This window comes from Mytilinidion resinicola (assembly GCF_010093595.1).
Source record: "Mytilinidion resinicola strain CBS 304.34 unplaced genomic scaffold BDZ99scaffold_3, whole genome shotgun sequence".
Lineage (NCBI taxonomy): Eukaryota > Fungi > Ascomycota > Dothideomycetes > Mytilinidiales > Mytilinidiaceae > Mytilinidion > Mytilinidion resinicola.
Window position 1 is genome coordinate 2,545,568 of NW_022985439.1, and position 24,913 is coordinate 2,570,480.

General features: G+C 54.2%; 11 protein-coding genes across 11 annotated transcripts; 7 read left to right on the top strand and 4 right to left on the bottom strand.

Moving 5' to 3' along the window:
• Nucleotides 1-1,010: 1,010 nt before the first annotated feature.
• BDZ99DRAFT_495192 (uncharacterized protein) lies at nucleotides 1,011-1,981 on the bottom strand (the record flags this gene model as incomplete). The annotated part of the gene is made up of 3 exons (XM_033723359.1): nucleotides 1,011-1,775; nucleotides 1,831-1,912; nucleotides 1,965-1,981. 3 exons carry the CDS (start codon nucleotides 1,979-1,981, stop codon nucleotides 1,299-1,301), a joined length of 576 nt encoding a protein of 191 aa, XP_033582396.1. The 3' UTR covers nucleotides 1,011-1,298.
• Nucleotides 1,982-6,310: 4,329 nt separating this feature from the next.
• On the top strand, nucleotides 6,311-8,431 carry BDZ99DRAFT_379186 (Di-copper centre-containing protein; the record flags this gene model as incomplete). The annotated part of the gene is made up of 3 exons (XM_033715137.1): nucleotides 6,311-6,602; nucleotides 6,655-7,037; nucleotides 7,085-8,431. 3 exons carry the CDS (start codon nucleotides 6,311-6,313, stop codon nucleotides 8,429-8,431), a joined length of 2,022 nt encoding a protein of 673 aa, XP_033582397.1.
• A 797-nt stretch (nucleotides 8,432-9,228) lies between these two features.
• Nucleotides 9,229-10,860, bottom strand: BDZ99DRAFT_516157 (uncharacterized protein; the record flags this gene model as incomplete). The annotated part of the gene is made up of 4 exons (XM_033725048.1): nucleotides 9,229-9,359; nucleotides 9,411-9,605; nucleotides 9,690-9,909; nucleotides 10,699-10,860. The coding sequence occupies 4 exons, from the start codon at nucleotides 10,858-10,860 to the stop codon at nucleotides 9,229-9,231; spliced, it is 708 nt and encodes a 235-aa protein (XP_033582398.1).
• Nucleotides 10,861-13,749: 2,889 nt separating this feature from the next.
• On the top strand, nucleotides 13,750-14,745 carry BDZ99DRAFT_377508 (S-adenosyl-L-methionine-dependent methyltransferase; the record flags this gene model as incomplete). Its single annotated transcript, XM_033715072.1, has 2 exons — nucleotides 13,750-14,030; nucleotides 14,148-14,745. Coding segments are annotated over 2 exons (879 nt in total), but the record flags the coding sequence as incomplete, so codon positions are not given.
• A 1,184-nt stretch (nucleotides 14,746-15,929) lies between these two features.
• Nucleotides 15,930-17,831, top strand: BDZ99DRAFT_485731 (pyruvate decarboxylase-like protein; the record flags this gene model as incomplete). Its single annotated transcript, XM_033722729.1, has 4 exons — nucleotides 15,930-15,983; nucleotides 16,029-16,164; nucleotides 16,257-16,771; nucleotides 16,821-17,831. 4 exons carry the CDS (start codon nucleotides 15,930-15,932, stop codon nucleotides 17,829-17,831), a joined length of 1,716 nt encoding a protein of 571 aa, XP_033582400.1.
• A 1,151-nt stretch (nucleotides 17,832-18,982) lies between these two features.
• BDZ99DRAFT_378713 (kinase-like protein) lies at nucleotides 18,983-20,191 on the top strand (the record flags this gene model as incomplete). The annotated part of the gene is made up of 1 exon (XM_033715121.1): nucleotides 18,983-20,191. The coding sequence occupies one exon, from the start codon at nucleotides 18,983-18,985 to the stop codon at nucleotides 20,189-20,191; it is 1,209 nt and encodes a 402-aa protein (XP_033582401.1).
• A 142-nt stretch (nucleotides 20,192-20,333) lies between these two features.
• On the bottom strand, nucleotides 20,334-21,707 carry BDZ99DRAFT_196146 (uncharacterized protein). Its single transcript, XM_033713197.1, has 2 exons — nucleotides 20,518-21,707; nucleotides 20,334-20,457 (listed from the first exon to the last, which is right to left on the bottom strand). Exon 1 carries the CDS (start codon nucleotides 21,305-21,307, stop codon nucleotides 20,537-20,539), a length of 771 nt encoding a protein of 256 aa, XP_033582402.1. The 5' UTR covers nucleotides 21,308-21,707; the 3' UTR covers nucleotides 20,334-20,457; nucleotides 20,518-20,536.
• On the top strand, nucleotides 21,449-22,219 carry BDZ99DRAFT_409334 (ACN9-domain-containing protein). The gene is made up of 3 exons (XM_033716541.1): nucleotides 21,449-21,707; nucleotides 21,762-21,861; nucleotides 21,965-22,219. The coding sequence occupies exons 1-3, from the start codon at nucleotides 21,492-21,494 to the stop codon at nucleotides 22,054-22,056; spliced, it is 408 nt and encodes a 135-aa protein (XP_033582403.1). The 5' UTR covers nucleotides 21,449-21,491; the 3' UTR covers nucleotides 22,057-22,219.
• Nucleotides 22,142-22,591, bottom strand: BDZ99DRAFT_195956 (uncharacterized protein). Its single transcript, XM_033713196.1, has one exon. It carries the CDS (start codon nucleotides 22,486-22,488, stop codon nucleotides 22,231-22,233), a length of 258 nt encoding a protein of 85 aa, XP_033582404.1. The 5' UTR covers nucleotides 22,489-22,591; the 3' UTR covers nucleotides 22,142-22,230.
• BDZ99DRAFT_459305 (uncharacterized protein) lies at nucleotides 22,515-23,172 on the top strand. The gene has a single exon (XM_033719136.1). It carries the CDS (start codon nucleotides 22,531-22,533, stop codon nucleotides 22,924-22,926), a length of 396 nt encoding a protein of 131 aa, XP_033582405.1. The 5' UTR covers nucleotides 22,515-22,530; the 3' UTR covers nucleotides 22,927-23,172.
• A 142-nt stretch (nucleotides 23,173-23,314) lies between these two features.
• On the top strand, nucleotides 23,315-24,565 carry BDZ99DRAFT_459306 (Pkr1-domain-containing protein). The gene has a single exon (XM_033719137.1). It carries the CDS (start codon nucleotides 23,667-23,669, stop codon nucleotides 24,291-24,293), a length of 627 nt encoding a protein of 208 aa, XP_033582406.1. The 5' UTR covers nucleotides 23,315-23,666; the 3' UTR covers nucleotides 24,294-24,565.
• The last annotated feature ends 348 nt before the right edge of the window (nucleotides 24,566-24,913 follow it).

The following is a 24,913-nucleotide window of genomic DNA, read 5'->3' on the forward strand; positions in this document are numbered from 1 at the left end:
GCCTCCGTCTGAATATATGAGTACAGAACGTGAAGTAGAAACAGCGGTTTCCTGGCCTAATGGTGGGTTCCACTTGGAAACTTCAAGATCCCGCCATCGATTTCTCTGCGGGTCTTGATGCCCAGATTTTTCTGGGGAGGCGCGGGTAGGGTTTTCTTTCTTGAAATTTCATCCAGGTAGGTAACCTTGACATCAAGATCATCCTCGTCCTCCGACGCGGGCATAATAGCACACCTTGCGTCGTCGTACCACTGCTCAAATGGTTCAAGCATAGGCAGGCCATTGCACTCGCACATTAGATGGCCATGGGGGGGCGCGCCGCCGAAGAGGTTTTCCGCATATCTTTCACCGATATTGCATGCAACGATGTGAGCAGCTCGAACGTGTTTAGCGAATCGCCCTCCTAGTCATCCCCGTTCCAACTAGATCCAACCCCTCTCCTTTGAGCTCTCGACATGTACCTGCGGCTCCCCAGCGCGAAATCCAGATGTACGCGAGAGCGGGGCTTCGTTGGATATAACGTGGCATTCAGGCTCCTATGCCTCTGTCTGGGGTGGCCCGCAGAGCTATCAAAACTATTGAATCTGTGGTTTTCCGATTGCTAGCAACGTGCCAGGGCGCCTCAAGCGGTGCTAGGCTAGTGTACGTGGACCTAGAGTAGGCCTGCCAGTATCACGAAGGTGCCTTGGTTGGAGGGGCAACCAGCTAGTCGAAAGAAAGTGCATACGAGAGCGGACTGCTCAAGGTGCAAAGGCGGGTCGCGGATGTAGGGAGCTAGTGCGGGCTGAGAGGAATGTTTGTGATGAAGGGGGATTTGACAGTACGGTGACAAAGCTCACTTACACCCTTGGACTGTATTTTACTGCCACTAAATGATCAACAAAGCCTGCCTATGGCGGGCCATAACACCAGTAATTTGCGTGTTTTTCTGTTAATTGCACGAATTGCCTAACTGAGTGGAACGTTGCGTAAAAGGCATGGACATGAAACTAGAGGATAATTAATTATTAGGTACTCTACTAAACAAAACAAGCATTCCGCTTTCCTTTTCAATTCAGCAGTCCCACCCTGCGCCGATATGGACATTGAAGTGCCATCCCGACTATTATAGCTTTAAAACCTGCGTTTCGAAAAGGACGCGATTGACAAAGAAAGAGAAAGGAAGAAAGCAAAGACTGATATGAAAACTCTCTTCTTGCCTGCAGGCCACCCCATCCGATCCAGGCTCATACACCCGTTGAAATGCGTGAAGAACGTTTTGAACTCGGAGGACCTCACTTGCCGTTCCATTAGGCTGTTTACAGGACCGCGCAACGCTCGTACTCTGGATCGCTTTTTTTCCATACCTTCCCTGCCTGGTCTACGAATGCTGGTCTCTCATACTCCGCCTTTTGGCACTTTTGCCTTTTGGTGCAGTGTTTCCAGAAACCTCCATGGGTGAAAAGACCCGTTGCTTGGATGAACCGAGTGCTCTCTTCCGGGTCTGTATTGTCTTCGTCTTCCCCTGGGTTTACGGACTTGTATCGGTCATTGACGTCAATGAAGCCAGTCCTGCAAGGGAAGTTCTGTTTCTTGCCCTTCCCAGAGTCGACGAGAAGTTGGCCTTTTCGAGACATCGCAATCGGAATGTTGAACATAAAGCCGGCTGTGATCCCAGGGGACTCTTCATCGGTGAGAGCGTCATACGTTTCTTGAGACCAACTGTTATTCCCCTCGAGGGAGGCTTGGTTAAATTTCATCCGTTTATAATGCCAGTAAGACTCGCGCACGATGTCCTGTAGAATTCCCCGTTAGCATCAATGGAAAGAACGGAAGAACGCACAACCTTACCTCTTCCGTGATGTGCTCCGGAAGCTTGCCAAGTCCCTTCGGGGCTTTGACGGTAGGGGGTCGGTCTTTTTCCCAAACGATCCTGGTAGATTAGATTAGCAAGGGCTCGTAGCGTTAGAGGAAGTGAAGCTTACCAGTAAAGCCTGAACATTGTATTCGGATACTCGTCCAAACACACTTTCGTACTTACGGGCTCGTTTTCAACCACATCGCCTCTGACATCTGTACTACAACCGGCGCTGTCAGCTGCAACGATGTATACTCCATCCTTCCCCTAAGCCCAGTTTATGCGCAAGCCATTATAGAATTTTCTCATGGTAGAATCAAGGTCGCTAGCTTGATTTGGCATGGAGTCGAAATAGAGCCTATATAATTATTGTTAGTGGCTACTGAAGTAGTTCGGACTGGAACAGGGGGACTTTATCGGGGATGTATTTTTCCCTAAGATGATATATCCAACCTTGGCGTGACAAATTCGTTGTTGGCGGATTCCTTTTGAAGTCTTCGATCTGTTTGGTAGTCCACTCGCTCCCATTAATCTTCTCCCACTCTTCTTCACTGTATGTCGGCCAGTTGCAACCAGGTCGTGCAGTGGAGCTCTGTTTATTTAAGATTAGTGCATCTGCAAGTTGGTCCCAGTACCCTCGTTGGCGCGCAGAACTCAGGTTGCAGCACTACAACCTAGGATCAACAACTCATATGCTAGAAAGCTACTCTCCGAATATCAGTTGTAGAGAACCCAGCCGAAAGCTCAGCTGTGCAGTGTTCAGCCGAACTTACTAGCGCGCCACCCAGGGGGTGGCCCCCCTTCCTTCCCCTAGTATATATACAACTAGCTAGACGTCTATAGAAATCAGAGTTCACATCAATTTCAACCTGAGTGCAGAAGACACCAATGCAAGTCTTGGCTCTGGAAAAGCGGTTTGGATCTGGGTAGGTAGACTCAGACCCTGGAGGAAATTCGGTTTTGGCTTGGAGACGACCGTCCAGATATTCAACACTCGTATCTTCGGTATAGTTATAGTGCCGGATGGCGTAGTCGCTAACAGCTAGAATAAAGCCTGCCTTATAGGATGCGGTCTCTTTCGAGCTTGGCTGGGCATTGCTTGTGGACTTGTTGCACTGATTCCACATATTCTAGTATCTTCCTCGAGAGCAGTCCAGTCCAAAATTGTCACATATATAGACGCTGTCTTCTAGTTGCACTACCCCGGAGGCAGAGGCTGAGGTAGAGGCTGAAGTGGCGGACACGGCAGCAGAGGTAGGCGATGTGGCATCAGCGGTAGAGGGTAGAAGAAGCGGACTCGGCCTCGTCAGAAGTAGAGGGCTTAGAGGAAGACGTGAATGACGAAGAAGGGCCACGAGGTGTGTCAATTTCTCTATACAGGCCGAGTAGGGAAGATATCTAACCTTGTACTGGCCGAGAGAATTCTGCCCCTTGTCGGGGCAAGACGGTCGCCGTAGCAGTTTGTACAGCAAGGCCCACCACAAGGGTTTTCATGACGTTCTAGGAGAACCGACGATATCGTCATCTTGACTAGGCCTCTTCATAAGCTACCTCGTGGTAAAGAGAGTTCCAAAAACAGAGGAAATACCGCAGGGCTTTATACATGCTGGCGGATTTATTTTATAAAGTCTGGACTATAAAACAGGTACAGATAATGGAGGACTATGACACGCAAATGGAGTTATTTTAGGTGCCCGAGCTTAGTTGCGAAGAGTCCCGTGGACGAAAGGGAAGTAATTTCTGGCTGGCTGGAGAAGTTCATGAGCGAAGAGAGATACCTATGAAAAGGCCTAGACTTGGAGGACCAGATAGAATACATAAATATCCCTAGTTACGACTTGTTTGGGGAGATCTAAGTTTACCCAGCTTAGCTCGCACGAGGCCCTTCAAATTCAGAAGGATAATGCCGTCTGGGGTTGCCCTATGTAGAGAGCTTTGATGGGAGTTGATTATTGTGTGTATTGGTGTATTGGTGTGTTGGTGGATGAGATAACTAGCTAGCGCGGAACTCAAGCCACAGATGGAATAGGTGGGATCAGAATGGAGGAAGCCCTTTTCTGGACTAATTCTTACCGGGGCTGAGCTGGATCTGCTAAAAGCACGGTACCGCTAGGCGTTACTTTCATCATTATCCCGCTTTTGCGGCTGACTTTTGCGGCTTGATATCCGCGCTAGTTCACCGGACGCATCCAGACGCTGTAAGAGAGGATTGGAATGCACATACTACTTAGAATTAGAGCGACAATCAGTGTCTAATGTAGATTTGTTGCAATGTCAACGTCTATTATTGTAATCCCTTTCAAATCTTCGGTGGGTACCTTTTCCCCCTCTAAAATTACTGTGCTTGCCAGGTCTGGCCACTTACTTGCTCCCAACTCAGCGCTCGTATCCTCTCAGGTGTTTGCAATCTTCGACAAGGCTTGCTTTGGCCTCATGCTCTTCGTCGTTGGGACGATGAAACCTTTAGAAAGATAGCCGCCAACGCACACGTGGAACCGACCCAGCGAGTGGGACAGTCGTAGAAACATTACCTTGTGCCACATCGCACAGAAATTTTGATGGCACCTTGGGGTGGCGCGCACGAAGTGCGAGGGCTCGGAACTCTGCTGCCGATAAGTGTGGGTGCCGGCAGTGCCGTCCCACCCGAGAGATGCCATCCGGGATAGGATAGGGATGAGACATTCTGGAACAGCTGTCATTACAGAAGGCGGGGGAGATGCTGTCGGGATTAAGACGATCGATGACCGATGATTGATGATTGAGGGATGGTGGTGCTCATGAGGGCTTACTGGAGGCTGAGTTCTGAAGTCGAGCCCGCGAGGTCTGCATCTACGAGATGTCAACTAGCCAGATGGTCCCGGGACGTGAAGGATGGAGTGGCACGAGGGGCTTGCCAGGCACGGTATTCCTCCAGGATTGTGAAGACTGGTGGCTACTGTGCAGGAAGAAGCGGTGCAAGGCCACGAGGGAGCCATAAGAACCGCAGGATGAACTCGAGCTTTGGACGGAAGTAGTTCGCGCTACTCCGTACATTGACGCGGGTTCTCTTTCAAGGAGAGAGTGACGCGATGTCTGGACTGTGGGAGCTTGATGCTCGCCGAGTGCCGGAGTTCTCAGCCTTGTGAGGCCTCGACGCCCTTGTCCCAACTCCATCGTGAGTGGCTGCATCCAGACGGCGGGCCCAGTTTCACTCTCCCGCCTCAGCGCCGCATTTATACTTTACGACAAGAGATCAGGAGAGACAGCGAGGCGCAGCACGCCGGGGAGAAACCAATCTGCCCGCACCCTCGCAGGCAGCCCGTATTCACGATGTCGCATCGCTGACTAAGAGGTGCGGGCGGCTCATCGCTCTCACGTAGAAAATTTGGTACGAGTCGCTGGACGCTGCAACGGGTGCGATTCGCAGCGGGCGGCAAATTCGCCGTGTTTTAGCAGCGGCTTTAACACGTCGCCCTCGCATTGAGTTCCGGGTGCGCTGTGGGCGCCGCGAGGGAGGAGAGGGGATGGAACGACTGCGCGAAGCAAGGAGTATCGTCGGCAGAGTCGCTCTCTTCGTATCAACCCGTCCTCCTGGTGCACGCCTCGACGTCTTCGTCCTGCCCAGGTAGTATATACAGTACCTCCGCTTTGGAGACGGCGCACGTGCGTGGCACGAGGCAACGAGCCACGCCTCTCGCCGTTGCATCGCATGACGGTGGTGCTTCCCGCAAAAGGCGACGCTGGCACCCTGGCTCCCCAGCAGCGGCCCTGGACCCGTGACGGCGCCGCGGCCGCTGGTTGGTGTGCCTGGCCCGCCGTGTCAGCGCCTCTGGTTGCGGCTTAACTCAGGGGCAGCGCCTCTCTCCACCTCACCGCCTGCAGATCAGCCTGCAGCCACCGGCCATCATCATCCCCGAACGCCCACTCGCGGTTTCGAGAGTGCGCAAGCTCGTGCCGGCCCTCGCCTCAGCCAATCGCGCCCGACCAGCCCGCCGGATACGACGTCCCTGTCAGCGCTGCTATGCCGAGTGCAGCATCAAGCCTCCCGCCGGGCCCGCTCACGGGCGGCTGGCTGCTCCCTGCGGCCCCCTTCGGCTGCAGCTGTCGGAGCGCCCCAGATCGACTATTATTAAAACAATGCTGCCGCCCGCGCGGCTCGCCCCAAGAGAGAAAACCAGCGCGGACCCCGTGGCTTTCGTCTCGTCTCACTGCTCTGCCGACCGAGGACCCTTTCCTCTGTCAACCACGCTCTTTTGATCTTTCTTCGTGCCTCGTACTCGTGATTTGGCCCAAGTTTGCAGTGCAAAGTCTTTGCTTTGGACGCGTCCTGTCGTTTGCGCTACGAGCACATCCATCCCGCTGATCATTGGCCGTCCGATATAAGGCCTGCTCCCTCCGCTAGGCGTCCGCAACCAATCTTCGACGAGCGCTTTTGAGGCCGTTCCCTCACTCTCCATAATGGCTCCCTCCAGGCGCTCCGGCTCCATTCTGCCGATGCTCGTTGCTTTCTTCTTCTTCCTCAACGCCGCCGTTGCCTCCCACGACCACCTGCACCACAAGCGCGACCATGTCGTCGCCGCGAGGCTGTCCGCCATTGAGGAGAAGGCCGACCTGCTGAAGCGTGCCAACTACATTGCCACCACCGGCATCAAGGGCACCCTCTCACCGCGTCTGGAGATACGCAACCTCAAGAAGAATGCCGACCAATGGGCCCTGTACATTCTCGGCATGGCCAAGTTCCAGGCCATGTCCCAGAGCGACCCGCTGTCTTACTATCAGATTGCCGGTTTGTACCTCCATGCCATTTTGATATGAAAGTAGCTAATCGACACCTCCAGGTATCCACGGCCGTCCCTTCGTCACCTGGAACCAGCTTCCTGAAGTCAACGCCGCCGGAATGTGCCCTCACGTTTCCACTCTGTTCTGGCCTTGGCACAGGCCCTACCTAGCCATGTTCGAGCAGGCCTTGTTCACCCAGGTTCAGGCCGTCGTCAACACCGCCCCCGCTTCTACCAAGAGCAGGTGGCAAAACGCTGCCAACACCCTTCGCATTCCCTACTGGGATTGGGCTGCGGTTCCTCCTTCCGGCGAGGGTGATGTCCCAACTGCCATCCGGGACCAGACTGTCACTGTCACTGGCCCTACTGGCACCCAGACGCTTAAGAATCCGCTCTACCAATACACTTTCCACCCGCCTAGCAACGACCTCGGAGGTTCTCCTGTAAGTTTGATGTCGAGCACGAAAGAAGAATTCGACTAATATGTCAGTTCAACACCTGGACAACCACCATCCGCCGTCCGTACCGTGACAACGACCAGCAGGCGTGGCGCAGCAACAATGGTGAATTCGACTCCGTGATGAACAGCAACCGTGTCTCCCTCCGTGACCGCGTCTACAACCTTTTCATCAACAACGCCAACTTCGCCCAGGTCAGCACTGAAGCCACTGGCACCAACACCGGCAACCCCAACTCTCACGATAGCTTCGAGAGCACCCACGACAGCATTCACGTCATCTCTGGTGGCGACACTGGCCCAGCTGGAGGAGGAGATATGTACTACTTGGATTTGTCCGCCTTTGACCCCGTTTTCTGGTTGCATCACGCCAACGTCGACCGTCAGTTCGCCATGTGGCAAGTTATCAACCCCAACACTTACGTTGGCAACGGCATCATCACCCAGAACAACTGGCAATGGAACTCGGGCGAGATGAAGAACTCGTACACTCCCCTGAAGCCCTTCACCAAGGACACCAAGGGCACCTACTTCACCTCCATGGACATCCGCAAGACCACTGCCCTGAACTACTACTACCCAGAGACCAATTCTGGCGCTACCGCCTCATCTGTCAAGTCTGCCGTCAACACCCTCTACGGCCCCAACTCCAAGTCCACCTTCAAGCGTGACGTCGCCGGCCGTAGCCTCCCCTACGAAGGCCGCCCCGTCCGCCAAGGCGACCACGAGTACCTCCTGACCATCAACTGCCACAAGTTTGCCTTTGACGGCTCATACACCATCTTGGCTTTCCTCGGGAACGTCTCCGACGCCAACCCCCAGGCCTGGTACACGGCCCCCAACCTCATTGGCATCAACGGTGTCCTGGCCATGAAGGGCATGGGCAACTCCACCGTCCCCATTGAGGGCTGCATTCCCCTCACCACCACCCTCCAGGGCAAGGTCGCCACCGGCGAGCTCGAGGACCTGACCCCCTACAAGGTCTCGCACTACCTCAAGCAACACCTCACTTGGCGTGTGCTGCGGTACGGCAACGTCGTCGTTCCCGCGGACGAGGTCCCTGGCCTGCACCTCGCTGTCTCCACCTGCCCGGTTGAACCCGCGAAGGCTGCTGACGAGTTCCCCACCTGGGTCGGCACCATGCAGATCATGGCCAACGTCACCGCCGGCAAGCCCGCTGGCAACCCGTGGACGCCGCCTGCCAACCCGTACGGCACGCCTAGCTCCCCCAGCGGTGCGCCCAGCGCGCCGTACCCGACCAGCTCGAACGTCCCGTGGAACCCCAGCGTGCCGGAGGACGAGCCGGGCTACTGTGTCTCCCACCAGACGATCGAGTATGTGGACCAGGATGGCAACTTCCTGTACAGTGAGAAGTCGTAGAGGAATTAAAAGGTGTAAGGGAGGTGGGCAAGTAAGGGGGAGCAGGGGATGATAATCAATGTGTGGCATATACCGTTCTCGTACTCTTTGGCATAGCTCATACCGCGGGGCCCCGATGGGTTGGATATCACGCGGACTTTTTTCTGTGTATGATTCTTTGTCAATATATGTTTTGCATCTGATCTACGCGTTGCTCTTGTGTGATAAACAAGCATTTGTGACAGTCGGAAATGCTAAATGGAAAGTGTGGGATAAAATAGTTCAGCCAGTTCTAGAGCCAAAAACACTCATCTAACTCGTTCAATCATCCACATGGAATTGCCGCCATTCAGTCTCGAGTCAGCGCCCAGAGATCCTCTTTTTCTTCCGCGACGGGCCGCTTCTCCACCGCCAAACCAGCGACCCAACTCCTCCCTCCGATCCGAAAAAAACCAATTCTCATCAAGGCCGCCGCCGACGACCCTAGAGACGCAGAAGAAAAAAAATTCCAAAAAATCACCACGTTATGCAAAGCACTCGCCACGCGCGCCTACCACTTCTCTTCTCGCCGGAAGAAGAAGAAAAAAATATATATATATACGACGCAAATGGACGACGGCCGATGGGAACGGCGTCTCGAACACTGTGAAAGCCCTGGTTCGGCAGCAGGGGGGAGACGTTGAAGAGCCGGTTGCATTGGAGCGGTAGAGATCCAGATGCTGCCGCGGGCTGTGAACGGGAACGCGTGCGGGTCGAGCCTCTGCCGGTAGGCGGCGGCGGCGGCGCGGACGCGCTAGGTGGGCGAAGATGATGGCGATCTAGGTGGTGTAGGCGGCGGTGCCGCCGACGACGGAGGGGATGTACGAGAAGACGGCGCCGGCGCTGCGCTTGCGGTTCATGAGGGAGAGGAAGCCCCAGAGGGTGGAGGGTAGGATGGCAGCCCAGGGAACTGGTTGATGTGAGCAGATATCGGTTCCTATGGGTGAGCAGCTGTGTATACCGCCGCGTTTTGTCGTGGTGCTGAAGATTTTGGGAGCTCTGCCGGTTTTTGCGAGGGAAAAGAGGGTTCGGGATTGGACGTAGACCACCCCGTTTCCGGCAGAGATGAACGCGACGACGGTGATGGCGTTGACGAAATGCCCGGCGGGTTTCCAGCCGGCTAGTTCGAACCCGATGGTGAATGGGGACGAGGCTACTACGGAGGTTTGCTGTGAGCAGTTGCGGCGTGTCTGATGGGCAGATCAAGCCCTGGAAGAATGTCATCGCGATGAACACAAACAGTATTCGGTAAGCGATGGAATTGGTCCCCTGGAGGTCATCAATGAGTAGTTTCCCTTAAACGTCAAGATACAGAAAATGAGACTATCCACCCTCAGAACATCCCTTTGCGGATTCTTAGACTCTGCGGCTGCTAGTGAAACGATTTCTGTGCCGACGTAATATGCAGCAGCAAGCACAAAGACTTGCCCGAATCCGTTTATTCCCATGAATGATGGGCCCTATTCCTGTTAGATATATGTCTACGCATGTTTCAATAGAGCCAAACTCACCGGTAGGTGTTTTCCAATACCGAAATCCAACATAGCCGTTTCCAAAGGCCCCTACATTAGCCAGGATAGAAATGAAGAATAGCACCGCTAAAGACAGGAGTTTAAACATTCCAAAGATGTATTCCAGCTCGCCGTGGACGACCACACCAAGCGTGGTCATGACGGAGAAGAATACGCAGAAAACGAGGTACCACGCCCAGGATGGAACCATCTCGTCGGATACCCAATAGCGGATTACAAGCGCGGCCGAGTTCCAATCTAAGAAATTATGAGTGACCAAGCTAGGATTGTAAGGTATCCTTATGAAGGAACTGAGAGATTTACAGACCAGAGGCCAAAAATACGCTCCACATGAGATAGTACTGTCACGCAACCGCAAAACTGAGAGCGGGATCAACGAATCTGCCGCAATGCTGTGATTGTAGGCATTTAGTCCTGGGTTCCTCTCTGAGCTATTCGTCAGGGAATACCTCAATAAATCCGCCGTGGATAGGGAAAAGGGTCTTCACTTCGCCAAGGCTCTGCATCAAAGCCCAGACAGCAAAACCTGTAGCGACGGTAGAATCAATATTATGTCTCGACGAAACGCGCCTACAGAAAGTTACGTACCGACGATTCCAAAGCCCAGAAGTGAGCCAAGCGGCCCGGAAAGGTAGATTGCGTATCCTAGGCCCCAGAAGCAACCAGGCCCGATGATACTTCCGAGCGAAATAAGGACGAAATGCCTTCCTTTCAAACCTCGGCGTAATCCGTCGTCGATATGTCTCCCGAGATATCGCGGTCCATCTCGTGATTTATTTCCGAGGTTTGCACCTCATTGGCCTCAAAGGCTTCTTTCTTGTTTGGTTGTGCATCGTAAGATATCGCGGACGCGCTTTCAGAGGAGATCTCAGCAGACATGGTCTAAAATGAAACGAAACACTTGCAGATGTTCTGCCGCTTGTAGTAGATGGGACGAGGAATAGGTATGCATTTATCATGACGGTCGTTCTCCATGCTGAAGTTCCCATGAGTCGTTAGCTCTATAATTTCTCATCGGTACCTTGTTTTTCGCCATTTCGGGCCCTGCTCACGAGTCACATTCGAGTATAGTTGCTCCGATTCCCCACTTTGGATCGAGAGTTCAAAGGCAAGTAGGCAATGATATATCCACTTCAGACGACAAGGGTTGTTTGGCTTCGCAATTCCTCAACAGTACCATATCTTTCGCCGTACTAGGCGCGACTCGCGTTCGCACACAGTCACTTCAGTTCCCCACTTTGGATTCGGAGTGTTTGCATGCGAGCAGTCGATGATATACTCACTCCATATGACGAAACTTGATTACCACATAGCGTTCCACTTTCTCGACGTTAGCAGGCCATTCGCCATTTTAGGCCCTGCGGCGGGCTGCTCCATGTTGTACCTGCTGTTCGGTATGTCCTAGTCCGTCGCAGTCTCCGACACTCTGGGCCTCCGCGTGGCCTCAGCCGGGTATTGTTTAGTATAATATGGCGACATCAGTTGAAGCGGATCGGAGTTCTCAGTGACCCCCTCAGTCGCCACCCGCGCCGCGGATCCACGCTTTTGTACAGGGGAGCAGACCGAACATTCTGTCTTCAAGCAAATCATACCGTGTATTAGGAAAGCATAGCCCGTAAAAGGTACAATAACCTACGTAGACCACCATTCCTCGCTTCTGACTGCCATGAGCTTTCATGAATATAGTCCGCAGTCTTTGTGATAGTCAACGAGCTGCGAATTTCGGGATATGAGGTATTCCATGGGACCGACTACAGATCCAATGGCCGTTTCCATGACGTGCTTCCGCCGGTGGCGACCTGGAATAGCTAGGCAATTCGTATTACACAGATAACTTTCCTATACATCAAGGAATGGATTTTTGAAGTAGCTGATCGTCAGGATATTGAGCGGCAGTCAGATGAAACAAGACAAAGTGTGTAGCTAAAAGCTGTTGTTTATTGATGATGGTGAGGAAGCTAGCTATTGAGCGGAAGGAGGAAAGACGTAACTAAGCTGCTAGGCCGACAATGTCTGGCCCTAATGCGAAACAAGCCTAGCTTAACCCTTCTCCAAAGGTTCTCCCCTGGAGACTCCCTGACTACATCAACCACGCTCTGATACGATGAATCCAATCTCTAGCGTACCATCAACGATTGCACATTGTTTGCTGCAACTTACATCCTCAAGAAAAACCCCAATCTTTCCCGTGCAGACTTCTCTCACGCACTTGAAGAGCGACGGAGAGCATGTTATGTGCTTCTCGCTGTCTTCAGCGACTTTCAAGGGCAACAGCATAAAGTCCGATGCCTTGATGCACTTCCTGACGCCTCTTTCCAAGCTATTTTTCTTGCGCTGTCTTTATTCATATTGCAAGTCTAATCTAAATCAATATGACACTACTGAAAGCTTCAGCGAACAGTCATTGCATCAAATGAAAAGTGTTCAGTAAGAAGGAAGCAACGGAAGAACATGAGTGCACGTTCAAAAGTTGTCTTCTTGCCATTTCTCTGTCTATCTCTCTCCAACCCCTCGGTGGGGGTTCATCCTGCACTTTCATTGGCCAACACGGATGCATCGTGCTATCATTTCGGTAATCCGCTGTCGACTGTGCCGCTCGAGCTGCATGTACCGCCCTACACGACAGGGTGATACGTGTCTAGTTTCCGCAGCTAAACCGTCTCCAGTGCTTCCAGAACGGTTCAGACGGCAATAGGACCAAGTGAAGAGGTTATGAGTATAAGTACCAGAGGGGTAGGTAGTACTTACCCCGCCACGCGCAGCTCTGTCTACCAATTCCCACACTCCTGGGTCGAATATCAGCTCCAAGGTCCCGGATAACAGGTTTCCAACGAAAGACGCATTGATCTACTCCAATAGCATTCATTCATCATGGCTTCTGCTGAGACAGCCGCTCCTGCAGCCACAATTGCTCCCGAAGCGGCAATTGTTCATGAGCCCGCAATTGTTCATGAACCCAAAGTTACCCCCGAACCCGCAGCTTCTCTCCAATCAACAGCTGCCTCTGAACCTGCAGTCTCTCTGAACACCGCAGCTCCGCCCGAACCTACATCTGCTCCTGAATCTACAGCTCCTCTAGAACCCGCGACTCATTTCGATTCCACGGTTGCTCCTGAACCGGCAGCTCCTCTTGAGCCTGCAGGTCCTCTCGAATCGACTGGGCCCGCGGCCTCACTGGAACCCGCAGCTCTTCTCGAACCCACGGAACCAACAGCTCCTCTTGAATCAACGACTGTTCCCGAACCCGTAGCTCCTCTCAAGGCTACAGCTCATCCTGACGACGCAGCGGCTCCCGCATCAGTACCTCTCGAAATTCCAGTTGCTCCTGAACCCACAGTCACTCCCGAACCCACAACTAATAACGAGTCCTTAGCTCCTCTCGAAGCTGTAAAAGCTGTTGAACCCGAGATATCACCTAAAGCCGCAGATGTTCCTGAACCCGCGGTTGCTCCTGAACCTACAGCTGCTTCTGAGAGCATAGCTTCTCCTGAGCCTACAGCCGCTCCTGAGCCTATAGCCGCTCCTGAGCCTACAGCTGCTCCCGAAACAGCAATTGCTCAACAAAGAAGTAAGGCGCGTCCTGATTCCGCAATCGCCCTTGGATCCGTAATCGCCCTCGAGTCTAAAGCTACTCCCGAATCCGTTGTGGAGGCCTCTGAACCCGCAGCTGTAGCTTCTGAGCCCGCAGATGCCCCCGAACCCGCCAAGGCTCCTGAGCCGGCCAGCGTTCCCGAAGTCGCAGACGACTCGTCGCAGGAGTTCCTGTACGAAAACGGGCGCCGCTTCGCGAACCCCAAGTTCAAGAGCTCCTACACGCTACCAAACGACGAGCCCGAGTTCGCGCGGCTAGACCGGCAGCATGAGCAGTTCTGTTTCATGTTTGGCGGCGAACTAGGCAGAGCGCCGCTGATCAAAGAGGAAGTCAAGACAGTCGTGGACATAGGGACCGGAACCGGGATCTGGGCCACCGACTTTGCGAAGAAGTATCCCGACGCGAAGGTGGTTGGGATCGATATCAGCCCAGTAGAAGTTACGGAGAAGACGCCTGCGTGAGTTATGGATGTTTCGTTCATCTCCCACCTCTTCAATCCTCGTCTCTTCTCAACGTTTACTTCATCTGTCTGTGTCATATAACATGACTTGCTCCGCTAACCCACCAACCCCAGCAACTGCTCCTTCCAACTCGCCGACTTCACCGCCCCCTCGACCTGGGCCGCCTACCCGCCCGCCAGCCTCTCCTACATACACGGCCGCATGATTGCCGTCGGCGTGCGCAGCTGGACGGCCCTCGCGCGCCAATGCTACGACGCGCTCGCGCCGGGTGGCTGGGTCGAGATCCAAGAGCTGTCGTTCCCGCTGCGCTGCGACGACGGCAGCGCGCCCCCGGACGGGCCGATGCTGCAGTGGTCGGCGAACATGATGGCGGGCGGGGCGGCCTTCGGCGTCGACATGACGGGCTCGCGCTACTTCCCGGACATCCTGGTGTCGACGGGCTTCGAGGAGGTGACGCTGAAGCCGTACCAGTGGCCTAACAACCCGTACAGCAGCGACCCCGTGCTGCGCGCGATTGGGGAGAGCCAGCAGCATAATTTCCGCAACGGGCTCGAGGGGTTTAGTGTGGGCTTGTTTACGAAGGCGCTGGGGTGGAGCTTGGAGAAGACAATGGGGTTTTTGGGGGAGGTCAGGGAGGTGATTGGGGATACGAGGGAGCATGTTTATATGCCCATGTTGGTGATGTATGGGAGGAAGCCGTTGGCGAAGTGAGGAGGGGGTGGAAAGATTTAGGGGGGTGTAGATGTCTTGATGATGGTGGAGAGTGGTGGATAGGTAGAACTTCTATTTGGAGTGCTGATCCTCTGGAGTATGATTTGATATACTAAAAGACGTGCTATAAGCTGTGCACCATCTTTTTGGCACTTTCGGGTATGCTTTGATGCATGTTCGGGAATCTGTCCAAGACGTATGCCCTACATCCTGGCCGGCTTGTTAGATCCTACGCTGCCGCAGAAGAGTGTGTACTTATCTCGAAACAGATAGAGCTTCAGCTGTTTATAATATGCTCATATCGCCGCATCAAACGAGTGCGCTCCAATTAGACCCCTCGGGTACAGTGACCGTGTGCGCGCGTCTCCTACTGCTTGTGAATCTGGCACGAAGGAGCTCACCGTATTTTCGGAAATCTGCGCTAGTTCTGTACCCATTGGAGCTCCAGACTAAGGAAAGTCTCATAGACTGCGTTGCCTGAGGTGTTTCGATGCATCATCAGAAATCTAAAAGAGTGCAAACCTATGCTCCAACCCTATACTCTCAGAGGCGGACTGAGAAGGAGGTACAAACAAGCGTTTCCTCCGAAAACCCCGCGTGGGTGCCACGATCTGGTGTTGGTCGAACGATGAGAGAAAAGCGGGCGCTCGCACGGCATCCTCGAGCTTCTTTGAGCCCTCCCGCTGTTGTGCCGGGAGGAGTGGTGTCGAGGAGGAGTCCGAGGGTCTGCGGCGATCAGATTAGGCATCACGCCCGCCGTTGCGGTCCTGAAATAAGCATTGCTACGGCGTACTAAAGCGCCTTGGCTCGCCATCGTGGCACCGCCCGTTGCGTTTTTCCCGCAGGCTGATGATCCTCGACGCGTCCGCGGGCGGGAAAGCCCGACAGTTAACGACATCACGAGCTTTGGTGTCTGGACGGATGCGACGGTTGCAGATTGTGCAAAGGCCCGTCCCAAATGGCTGACCGAGAGGCGGTATGGGCCCGTCCTTTATCTACTAGGCCCAGCATTTCTACATCAGTCAGGCCATGTAGGGTGATTGAATAATAAGACCACCGTCGTCATCGACGATAGCTATTTTCCAGCTCCGTGAATAAAACCCCCACGGCAGCCCCATTCGACATTCCATTCAAACTCACCCTCGCATCAACTGTGATCACTACTACACCTCTCACTACTGACCATGGCTCTTGACATTAGAACCCAGGCCCTGAAGAAGCCCGTTGACGTGGCAGAGGCAAGTCCCCGCCCTCCTTCACTATCTCCATGCTAACAGTTCCAGTACCTCTTCACGCGTCTCCGCCAAGTTGGCATTGAATCAATCCACGGCTTGCCTGGCGACTACAACCTCGCCGCACTCGACTACATCCCCAAGGCCGGCCTGCGCTGGGTAGGCAATTGCAACGAGCTCAATGCTGGTGAGTGCTGCCCCGCCATCCTCACTGCCCCTCCTCAACCCCCGGCGGATGCTCCGGAACACGACGAATATTGACTGACCCGTCTATCGCAGGCTACGCCGCAGATGGATATGCTCGCGTCAAGGGAATTTCCGCCATTGTAACCACCTTCGGCGTCGGCGAGCTCTCATGCGTCAATGCTATGGCCGGCGCCTACTCCGAATACGTCCCAATCGTCCACATTGTCGGATATCCCTCGACCGCCGCTCAGAAAGATGGCATCCTGCTGCACCACACGCTCGGAAACGGCGACTACAACGTGTTTTCGAACATCTCCAAGGGCATTTCCTGCGCAACATCCCTGCTTAACGACCCATTCGAAGCCGCTACCCTCATCGATCATGCCATCCAGGAATGCTGGGTCAAATCGCGGCCAGTCTACATCTCGCTGCCGTCAGATATGGTACAAAAGAAGGTTGAAGGAGCGAGACTGGACACACCCCTGCATCTGGAATTTGCTGCAAATGAGACAGAAAAGGAAGACTACGTGGTCGACGTAGTTCTGAAGTATCTTCAAGCAGCAAAGAACCCCATAATACTCGTCGATGCATGCGCAATCCGCCACAGGGTACTCATCCTTCTTCCCCTTTTGATAGAACTCAGACTGACAATTGTAGGCTCTGAAAGAAACCCACGACTTGATAGTCACCTCCGGCCTCCCCACCTTCGTCGCCCCCATGGGCAAAGGCGCCGTCGATGAAAGCCTCCCCAACTATGGCGGCGTGTACGCAGGAGACGGCTCCAACACCGGTGTCCGCGAGCGTGTAGAATCCTCCGACCTCGTCCTCAGCATCGGCGCCATCAAATCCGACTTCAACACCGCCGGCTTCACTTACCACATCAGCCAGCTCAATACCATCGACTTCCACTCTAGCTACACCCGCGTGCGCTACTCCGAATACCCCGGCGTGCGGATGAACGGCGTCCTAGCAAAGGTTACGGCAAAACTAGGCAAGCTCTCCATCGAGAAAGGCCCAACACCGACGAATGAGATTCCCGAGGAGGAGATCTTGTCTGGCGAGCCAACAATCACGCAGGCGTGGTTCTGGCCCAGACTGGGACAGTGGTTGAAACCGAAGGATATCGTTATCACAGAGACCGGCACGGCCAACTTCGGCATCTGGGAGACGCGTTTCCCAGAGGGTGTCAACGCCATCTCACAAGTTCTCTGGGGCTCGATCGGCTACGCGACGGGCTCGTGCCAGGGCGCCGCGCTCGCTGCGAAGGAACTCGGTATCGAGCGGACCATTCTCTTCACGGGTGACGGTAGTTTCCAGCTCACGGCGCAGGAAGTGTCGACGATGCTCCGGAATAACCTCAACCCAATCATTTTCGTCATTTGCAATGGTGGATACACTATCGAGCGATACATTCACGGCTGGACGGACGCCTACAACGATGTGCAGGAGTGGGACTACAAGTCGCTGCCCAAGGCGTTCGGCGCGAAGCCAGGACAGGCGCAGACGTACCGGGTGGAGACGAAGCAGGAAGTTGAGATGCTGTTCCTGGACAAGAACTTTGTGGAGAGCAAGGCGCTGAGATTCGTAGAGTTGGTGATGTCGTGGGACGATGCGCCGAAGGCGTTGAAGCTGACGGCCGAGGCGGCGGCGAAGCGGAATGCGGAGTAAGCGGGTGAAAGCAGGTGTTCTTCAGGTGAGGTGGATTATAGAGCGGGCCACCTTTCAGAATGACGAGGATCGTTGCGATGCTTTTCTGCGAAAACTGGCAACGAGGTAATGAGACACGATTCTGACATCGTCGGGAGCGGCTGGAAGGGTTATCAGCACTCCCACATCTTCTCTTAATACTATAGACTTGAAAAGCTTCTTATCCGACTTCTCTCTTTTTTGTTCAGCGCTCAAATCACGGATTGAGCGTGGTGCTCAGACATGGAAGCAACGACCCTTTCTGCTGCCTCAGGCAAACCACGCGCACTCCAACTTTATTCCAACCTCACCAAACACCCCCAACAAAGATCTTCTATTATCAAACTTCACAGTCTATTCCCCTGCTATCAAAAGCAATGTCCTCTAAGCAACCACACAGCTCTCCACGTTTCATTCCTGCTCTTTCACCGCACTGCTCAGACTGCGGGAACAGGGAGATCAGGGACGTCTTGCATTCACCACCCAAACGTCGGCCAAACGTGGCTCCGCAACCTTTACGTCAGTAGGCAGCAGCAGCAGCAGCAGCAGCAGCAGCAAGCGAGAGTGCAACCAGCTTTCGACACTCTCACGCTCTCTCACAGCCCCCACGTGTAGACCTGTGACCTCATGACGGAATTTCCGTCCACCTTCCACCCACCTCCATCACCGCACCGCAACAGACCGGTCTTCATCACCAAACCTTCCTACCACCGTCTGCTCTAGCAGAGTAGAGGCGTGGGAGTGAACCGGCGTCCTTAGACTCTGCCCTGCTCCAACCGCGGAAGGGTGTGTGTCTGTCCTACAGCGACCATCAACACCAACACCAACACCAGCACCCAACGACGTCAGATCTGACCTCCAAGCGCGATTCACAGGCCAAAAGAGTGAATTTCAGGTAGGCGAAATCTTTCTATTCAAACCCCCTTTAACTTGCCCGCACTCTACTGCACCATCCCCTGCACTCATCACCACCGCCTCTTCATCTTCCTCGACCCCAAGTCCCCCCTCCAGGCCGGATTAGGCCCTTGTATTCAGTCTCACATCGAAGGGCAGCCTACAGACCAACCGACCATCCCCTCGGGATACAGCAGACAACCATGGCCTCCTCGCCACCATCCCCCGGAGCCATCTCTATGCGCTCCATCAACTCGCACAAAACCATCCATCGCTACAACGCGCGCACCTGGAAGCAGACCAAAACCCTCGGCAAGGGCGGCGAAGGCACGGCCGACCTGCACACGTCGCGTTGGAACAAGGAGACGAAGCTCGTGATCAAAGTGGTCAAGATGCCCGACACGACCGGCAGCGACAACCGCCCAATCGAGCTGATCCGGCTGGCCTGCCTGCCGTCGACGTGCAACCGCATCGTCGAACTGCTCGGCAGCGAGCTGCACACGCCAAGCCCGGGTCTGTGCAGCCTGTTCCTCGAGTACTGCCCGATGGGCGACGTGCGGCACTGGCGGATCACCGAGTACGAGAACAAGAACCGCAAGCCCGTGCCCGAGACGATGATCTGGCGCTTCTTCATCCAGATGAGCCAGGCGCTCGCCTTCCTGCACCAGGGCGTCGGCATGGTGGACACGGATGGGAACGCATACGTGGGCTGGACGTCGCTGATTCACCGCGACATCAAGCCCTGCAACATCCTCGTCAAGGCCAACAAGGGCTCCATCTACCCCTCGTTCAAGCTCGCGGACTTCGGCATCTCAAAGTTTCATGACCCGAGCAAGACGGAGACAGAGGCGGGCACGTATCTCTGGCAGCCGCCGGAGCTGCCGCGGGTTTCGACGCGCGAGGCGGATGTCTGGAGTGTCGGGGCATGCGTGCATTACCTAGCGACGGGTAAGGCGCCCGTGGAGGAGCAGCAGGAGTTCATCCACCGGAAGTGGGCCAGTTGGGGGCACAAGTATCCGACGGGCGTGGACGCGAAGGATAGGCACTATTGGGACAAGCAGTGTCCGCGGCGGCCGACGCATATCAATGTGTCGAAAGAGGCGCAGCTGGAGGCCGGCGTTGAAAAAGGTAAGCTGAGACAGCAGTATAGCGATGAGCTCGACAAGTGGATGATGAAGGCGTTGAATATGAAGGCGACTCAGCGGCCTTGGGCGGTGGATCTCCTGAAGGGAGTAGAGAGAGACGGGAGGAGGTTGATCAAGAAGATGTCGAAGGCGAGCGGATTGGTGGATCTCGAGATGAAGTGCGAGCCAGTGCCGATGGATGATCCAGATTCGGACTCAAATGACGGGGGGTTCGTGGCGATGATGTTGGACGAGGATGAACTGAATTTCGACGAGCCAGACATGGATCCTTCCACGAACTATCGCGGGAGGAAGCCTAGGTGAGGAAAGGGCGCACCCGTCGAAGCATTTTTTGTGCTCATCTTAACAAAACTCTAGGAAGGTTACGGTCACGACAAGATCCATAAAGCTCCGTGGTCGCTCCGCGGCAGTTGCCTGAGGTCTTTCGACTCGAGGCTCACTTAGCTTTGGCGTTTGGCTCTATCGAATCGCCGATAGACGGATGGGCGTGGACTGGCGTTGGATACCCTTCCTCTGAAAAGTCAGAATCCGGCAACCGATGGCGATCGAAGTATTGGGTGCAACTAATTCTGCGATGCATATCAGCATCCACACAAATGAAAAACAATACCAATAAACCTCGAACTTACATGCTGTGCCTAATCATCCTCAAGGCCCTATCCTCCAAATCCTCAGGATCTGCAGCTTCTCCCACCCAGCTTTCTTCCCGCTAGACCCGACCGTCTCGACCGCCCAGCTTTTTCCCCAGCTCATGATGTGCTCTTTGACCTCATTGGGCTTGTTTTGTGCACAGAGGAGGATGAACGCCACTCCTCTTTCCGGGTGGAGGATGTCCGGAAGCTGGGCTAGCAGTTTGTTCGTGATCTCCATACCATCTGCACCTCCAGCGTAGGACAGAGCGAGTAGATGCGAGTCTTGCTCGAACGAAGTGGATTTCGCGCCTGGGGATAGCGTATTATAGTTCTCGTGCGCTACCAAATCCGGAAGATCGGGGGTAGGCACGTACGGTGGGTTAAATATGAGAACATCCACGGAGCCAGAGCGGATTGGAGATGCCAGATCTGCATTGACTACATCGAGGAAGTGGCCTGGTTTCGAGGTCCCGGGATCTGTGACAGCGGTTTGTAGAGTGGTGGTGGATGCCCGGCAGGCGAAGCCGTTGATGTCTGTCCCAAGCGCTACGACGTCGCTGCGGCCGAAGATGGTGGAGGCATTGGCGGCGACGAAGGCGAGGACGACGCCGGAGCCTGTGCCGACTTCGAGGACGAGCGGGGAGGGTGGTTCGGGGGGGTGGAAGCGGGAGTGGAGGAAGGCGGTTTCGGCGGGGGAGGAGAGGGTGTCTAGGAGTAGGAAGGAGTCCTCGGCGGGTTCGTAGACGTTGTCGAAGGAGACGTGGGAGGTGGAGGGCGTGGGGAGCATGCTACATGTGTGTATTGCATGCGTGAAACAAATGGAGGGGATGGTGGGATGTGGTTTTTGGTGATGCCGGGAGGTGCAAGTCGAGCCGAGGTGGTTTTCCTGAGCTTTATTTTTTTTCCCGCTGACGACACCACTGTTCCTGCATCTGACTTCGACGCATTGAATGTGAGAGGGGCTCGTAATTATGAGGCCCACGACGAGATTGTTTGCGACTGTGGCTGGGGAGGCGACGAAGTCTCTTAGGCCGACGCAGATGGCGCTGTTGCCGCCGATACTGCTCTACCGGCGGTTGTTTAGGGTGCATAGGTATCATCTGCCGCGGGAGCAGCGTTTGCTAGGGGATGAGTATATAAAGGCTGAGTTTAGGGCGCATCAGAAGATTGATAATCCGGTGCATATTGTGAGTAGATTTCTTGGGGGGCATTGGCGCTTGGGCGGTGCTGATAATCTACAGATTGGCTTTCTCACGGAATGGCAGCACTATGCGCAATTGATTGAAGGAGGGACGTGGAGAGGAGAAAAAATCGACAAGCAGAAGATCGAGAAGATGAGCGGTTAGTAGATCTTCCTTCGGCTCTTCCCAGAGGTGCTTCATGCGTCACCGTTGTCTTCACCACGAGAAGTTATTCCCAGTGCCGAGGCTGATTTCAACCGCAGACCAACAAATTGGACAGCTCTACGAATTGATGCAGGCTATTCGAAAGCAAGACCTCATCGACAACGATCCAGAGTACGATCCGGATAAGTGAATACGGTACGTGGCGGGTCAACTTCATCCCATATTGGAGGCTGACGGCCACGATAGATGCCTTCAGTCTTCACTACGCAAGCGTCACGAAAAAACCACGCAGCGTCATAAAAAACCACGACCAACGCAATCCATGCGGTTGCCATTGTAGCTGTACGCCAGCGCATCTATAGCTTCACTCCTCCGCGGATGCTATCTTCCTATATAGAAGCCTTGGACTCGTCCCGATATATCTTCTCCAGACATTTGAATGGAACAAACCATATGCATTGAGCATCTTGCGAAACCCAGCCTCGTTCGAGCCTCTCTCCAAGGCGTTCGCTCTCTCATACCCGGGTTTCTGATATACCCTAGGACACCATAGACCGCGGCAGAAGTGTGTACACAGAACCAAGAAAGAGTCGGACATAGCTGACCGGACTCGTAGCATCATCTATCGGAGCCCACTGCCTTTCCAAACCACCCGAATTCAGAGATGTGCCACTGCGTTCAAAACTTATCACCATCTTGCCCACATGCCTGGCTCGAGCTCATTGACCCTTGCTACCCAGGCCGAAACCTCGACACCTGCCCGCGTTTCCAAGACGGCGCCTTGACAATTGTCAGTCGATTACCACCTTTTCGGAAGAAATGGGCCCCTCCTCACTGTTGTCCGCGGTGCAACCTCGGAGGATACGATGGCAGAGTTACAAAGATGATTGTTCGGGAAAGTCATGGTTGCAAGCTTGGCAGGAGTCCACCACGGCCCCCACCGAGGTCGCGGCGCGGGTACGGGTACGGATATGGGGATGACTATGGGTACGACTACCGGGACCGACGATATGGATATAGGGAGCCGTCCTATGGAGGTGGCTGCTGTGTCTTGATGTGATATTGCGGGCTTTATTTTGGGGGCTATGTGTTTCTTTTACGATGCCATATTTGTGCTGGAGTTTGGGTGTGTAAGACTATCACAGTTCTCTGTCTCGGCTTGTCAAGCTTATGGAGGAAGCTAGCTAAGGCACGAGCATAGGGATATTTACCAACTATTCCACATCATTTTTCACCAGAGCCCTGGCTCTACTCTAACATACTCGAAACTGTCTCCATTCCAATTCTGACCTTAAATGATCTCTCAATACCATTACATTGATCAATTCTATCGAGCATATGTTAATGACGTGACGCTGGCCAGTCGAATCGGGACTGGCCGGAGCTGAGGCACCAGCTCTCCCGAGAACCACATGCCCCGCGAACATGCAACACCACGTCAGGGTTCTCGCGCGCATCGTCACCACTTCACCCACGCTTCCTGTTCTACCTTCCGCTGCCCCATACCCACGAATCATATCCCATAAGCGACACGAACGCAACCGGCGACGTTGCAAGAAACGTGTTCTCAACCACCCAGGCAACAGCGGCGCAGTCGCGGTACCTATTTAGCTAGAGCTACCGCATCCGCAGCACCACACGTACGATACGATACGACACGACTCGAGTTTCATAGCATTCCTACCGCCATATACCGCATACATACACGTATCGAAACGCGAATAAGGCGCGACAAACTTGTATCTGCTACACGTCCTTCACGCCGAGTATAAACAAGCCCCACCACAACAACCAAACAACATGGCCGCCTTCTTCGAGAACCTCTGGGCCTCGGTCTTCACCCCCGGCCCCACCCCGACCCTCCTCCTCGCCACCAACGCATCCTTCGCCGCGCTGCAGGTCCTCCTCCTCGCCCTCCTCCTCGCGACCTACAGCATCCACTTCGTTATTCTGTCCGGCCTGACTGCGGGGCTATGGTGGGCGATTAATTGGTTCGCGGGCGAGTTGCGCGCTGCGCAAGAGAAGGAAGAAGCTGCGAAGCGGATACGGGATGCGCGGCGCGAGCGGGGAAAGGGGAAAGAGGGTCCCGGAAGTGATGGTGGCGAGGCGATGGATAGTGGGGACGATACGGAGGTGGATGCAGAGGAGGAGAGGAAGAAGGGGAAGAAGAGCGGGAAGGTGAAGGGGGAGAAGCAGAGTGCCGGGCTTGCGGCGCCGGGAGGGCAGAGGAAGGAGAGCAGCCCCCCGCCGCAGTATACGGAGGTCAGTGGAGGTGCGCCCGGGGCGGGGACGACGGGGGGTAAGGCGAGTTTGAGTCCGCTTGTAGATCAGGCGGTGAAGAGGAGGAGTGTTGGGGAGAGCACGGGGGAGTTGAGCACGGATAGTGAGTGGGAAAAGGTGTCGGAGGATGGGTCGCGGGAGAGATAGGGTGGGTTTGCAGAGGAAAGATCTAGGGAAAGAACTTAGATGCGTTGAATTTGGTTTCGGATACCGCTGTGCTGTCTTGATGTAAGGAGCTTCGTAGATCACATACCCCCGAGTTTTGTTAGTATTCATCAAGTTGTTTACCATGTGAAGGTTGTATCGAGTTTTGAACAACTCATCTACTCTTCGTGCTCTCATGCCTACAGTTCGTAGTTCTACTCTATACCATAGCTATACGACGAAGAAATAGGAAAGCCGTACTGGATCCAGCAATTTAGCTCATCTGGTCACGTGAATTTGGAATCCCCTGCAACCTAGAGATCCATAAACACGACGAAAATAGTAATAATGGACTTGTTTTGACTTAATGCATTCTCACGAAACGCTTTCGAAGATGGACTGAGCAATTTTGTATCTCCGACATGTGCTTTTCTTGGCATGAGTTGCAAGCTGGAGGCAGACATCCCGAATCAACAACAAGGCTGCGTCTCCGCACAATACAGCATTTACCATCGCCATGCCAGCCACAAAGGCTCAATGCAGAATTCACTTTCTTCATCCTTATCACACGGCCGGAGATTCATTGGTCGGTCCGGCGCTAAGAATGATGTTTGGGTGATATT

Excerpts from the sequence above, each read along its gene's own strand:
- BDZ99DRAFT_196146 (XM_033713197.1), bottom strand. The coding sequence starts at position 21,307 with ATGCTCCCCACGCCCTCCACCTCCCACGTCTCCTTCGACAACGTCTAC.
- BDZ99DRAFT_459306 (XM_033719137.1), top strand. The coding sequence starts at position 23,667 with ATGGCCGCCTTCTTCGAGAACCTCTGGGCCTCGGTCTTCACCCCCGGC.
- BDZ99DRAFT_459305 (XM_033719136.1), top strand. The coding sequence starts at position 22,531 with ATGTGCCACTGCGTTCAAAACTTATCACCATCTTGCCCACATGCCTGG.
- BDZ99DRAFT_409334 (XM_033716541.1), top strand. The coding sequence starts at position 21,492 with ATGAGGCCCACGACGAGATTGTTTGCGACTGTGGCTGGGGAGGCGACG. Across the intron at positions 21,708-21,761 it reads TTGATAATCCGGTGCATATT|ATTGGCTTTCTCACGGAATG; the intron begins GTGAGTAGATTT and ends GATAATCTACAG. Across the intron at positions 21,862-21,964 it reads GAAGATCGAGAAGATGAGCG|ACCAACAAATTGGACAGCTC; the intron begins GTTAGTAGATCT and ends TTTCAACCGCAG.
- BDZ99DRAFT_195956 (XM_033713196.1), bottom strand. The coding sequence starts at position 22,488 with ATGATGCTACGAGTCCGGTCAGCTATGTCCGACTCTTTCTTGGTTCTG.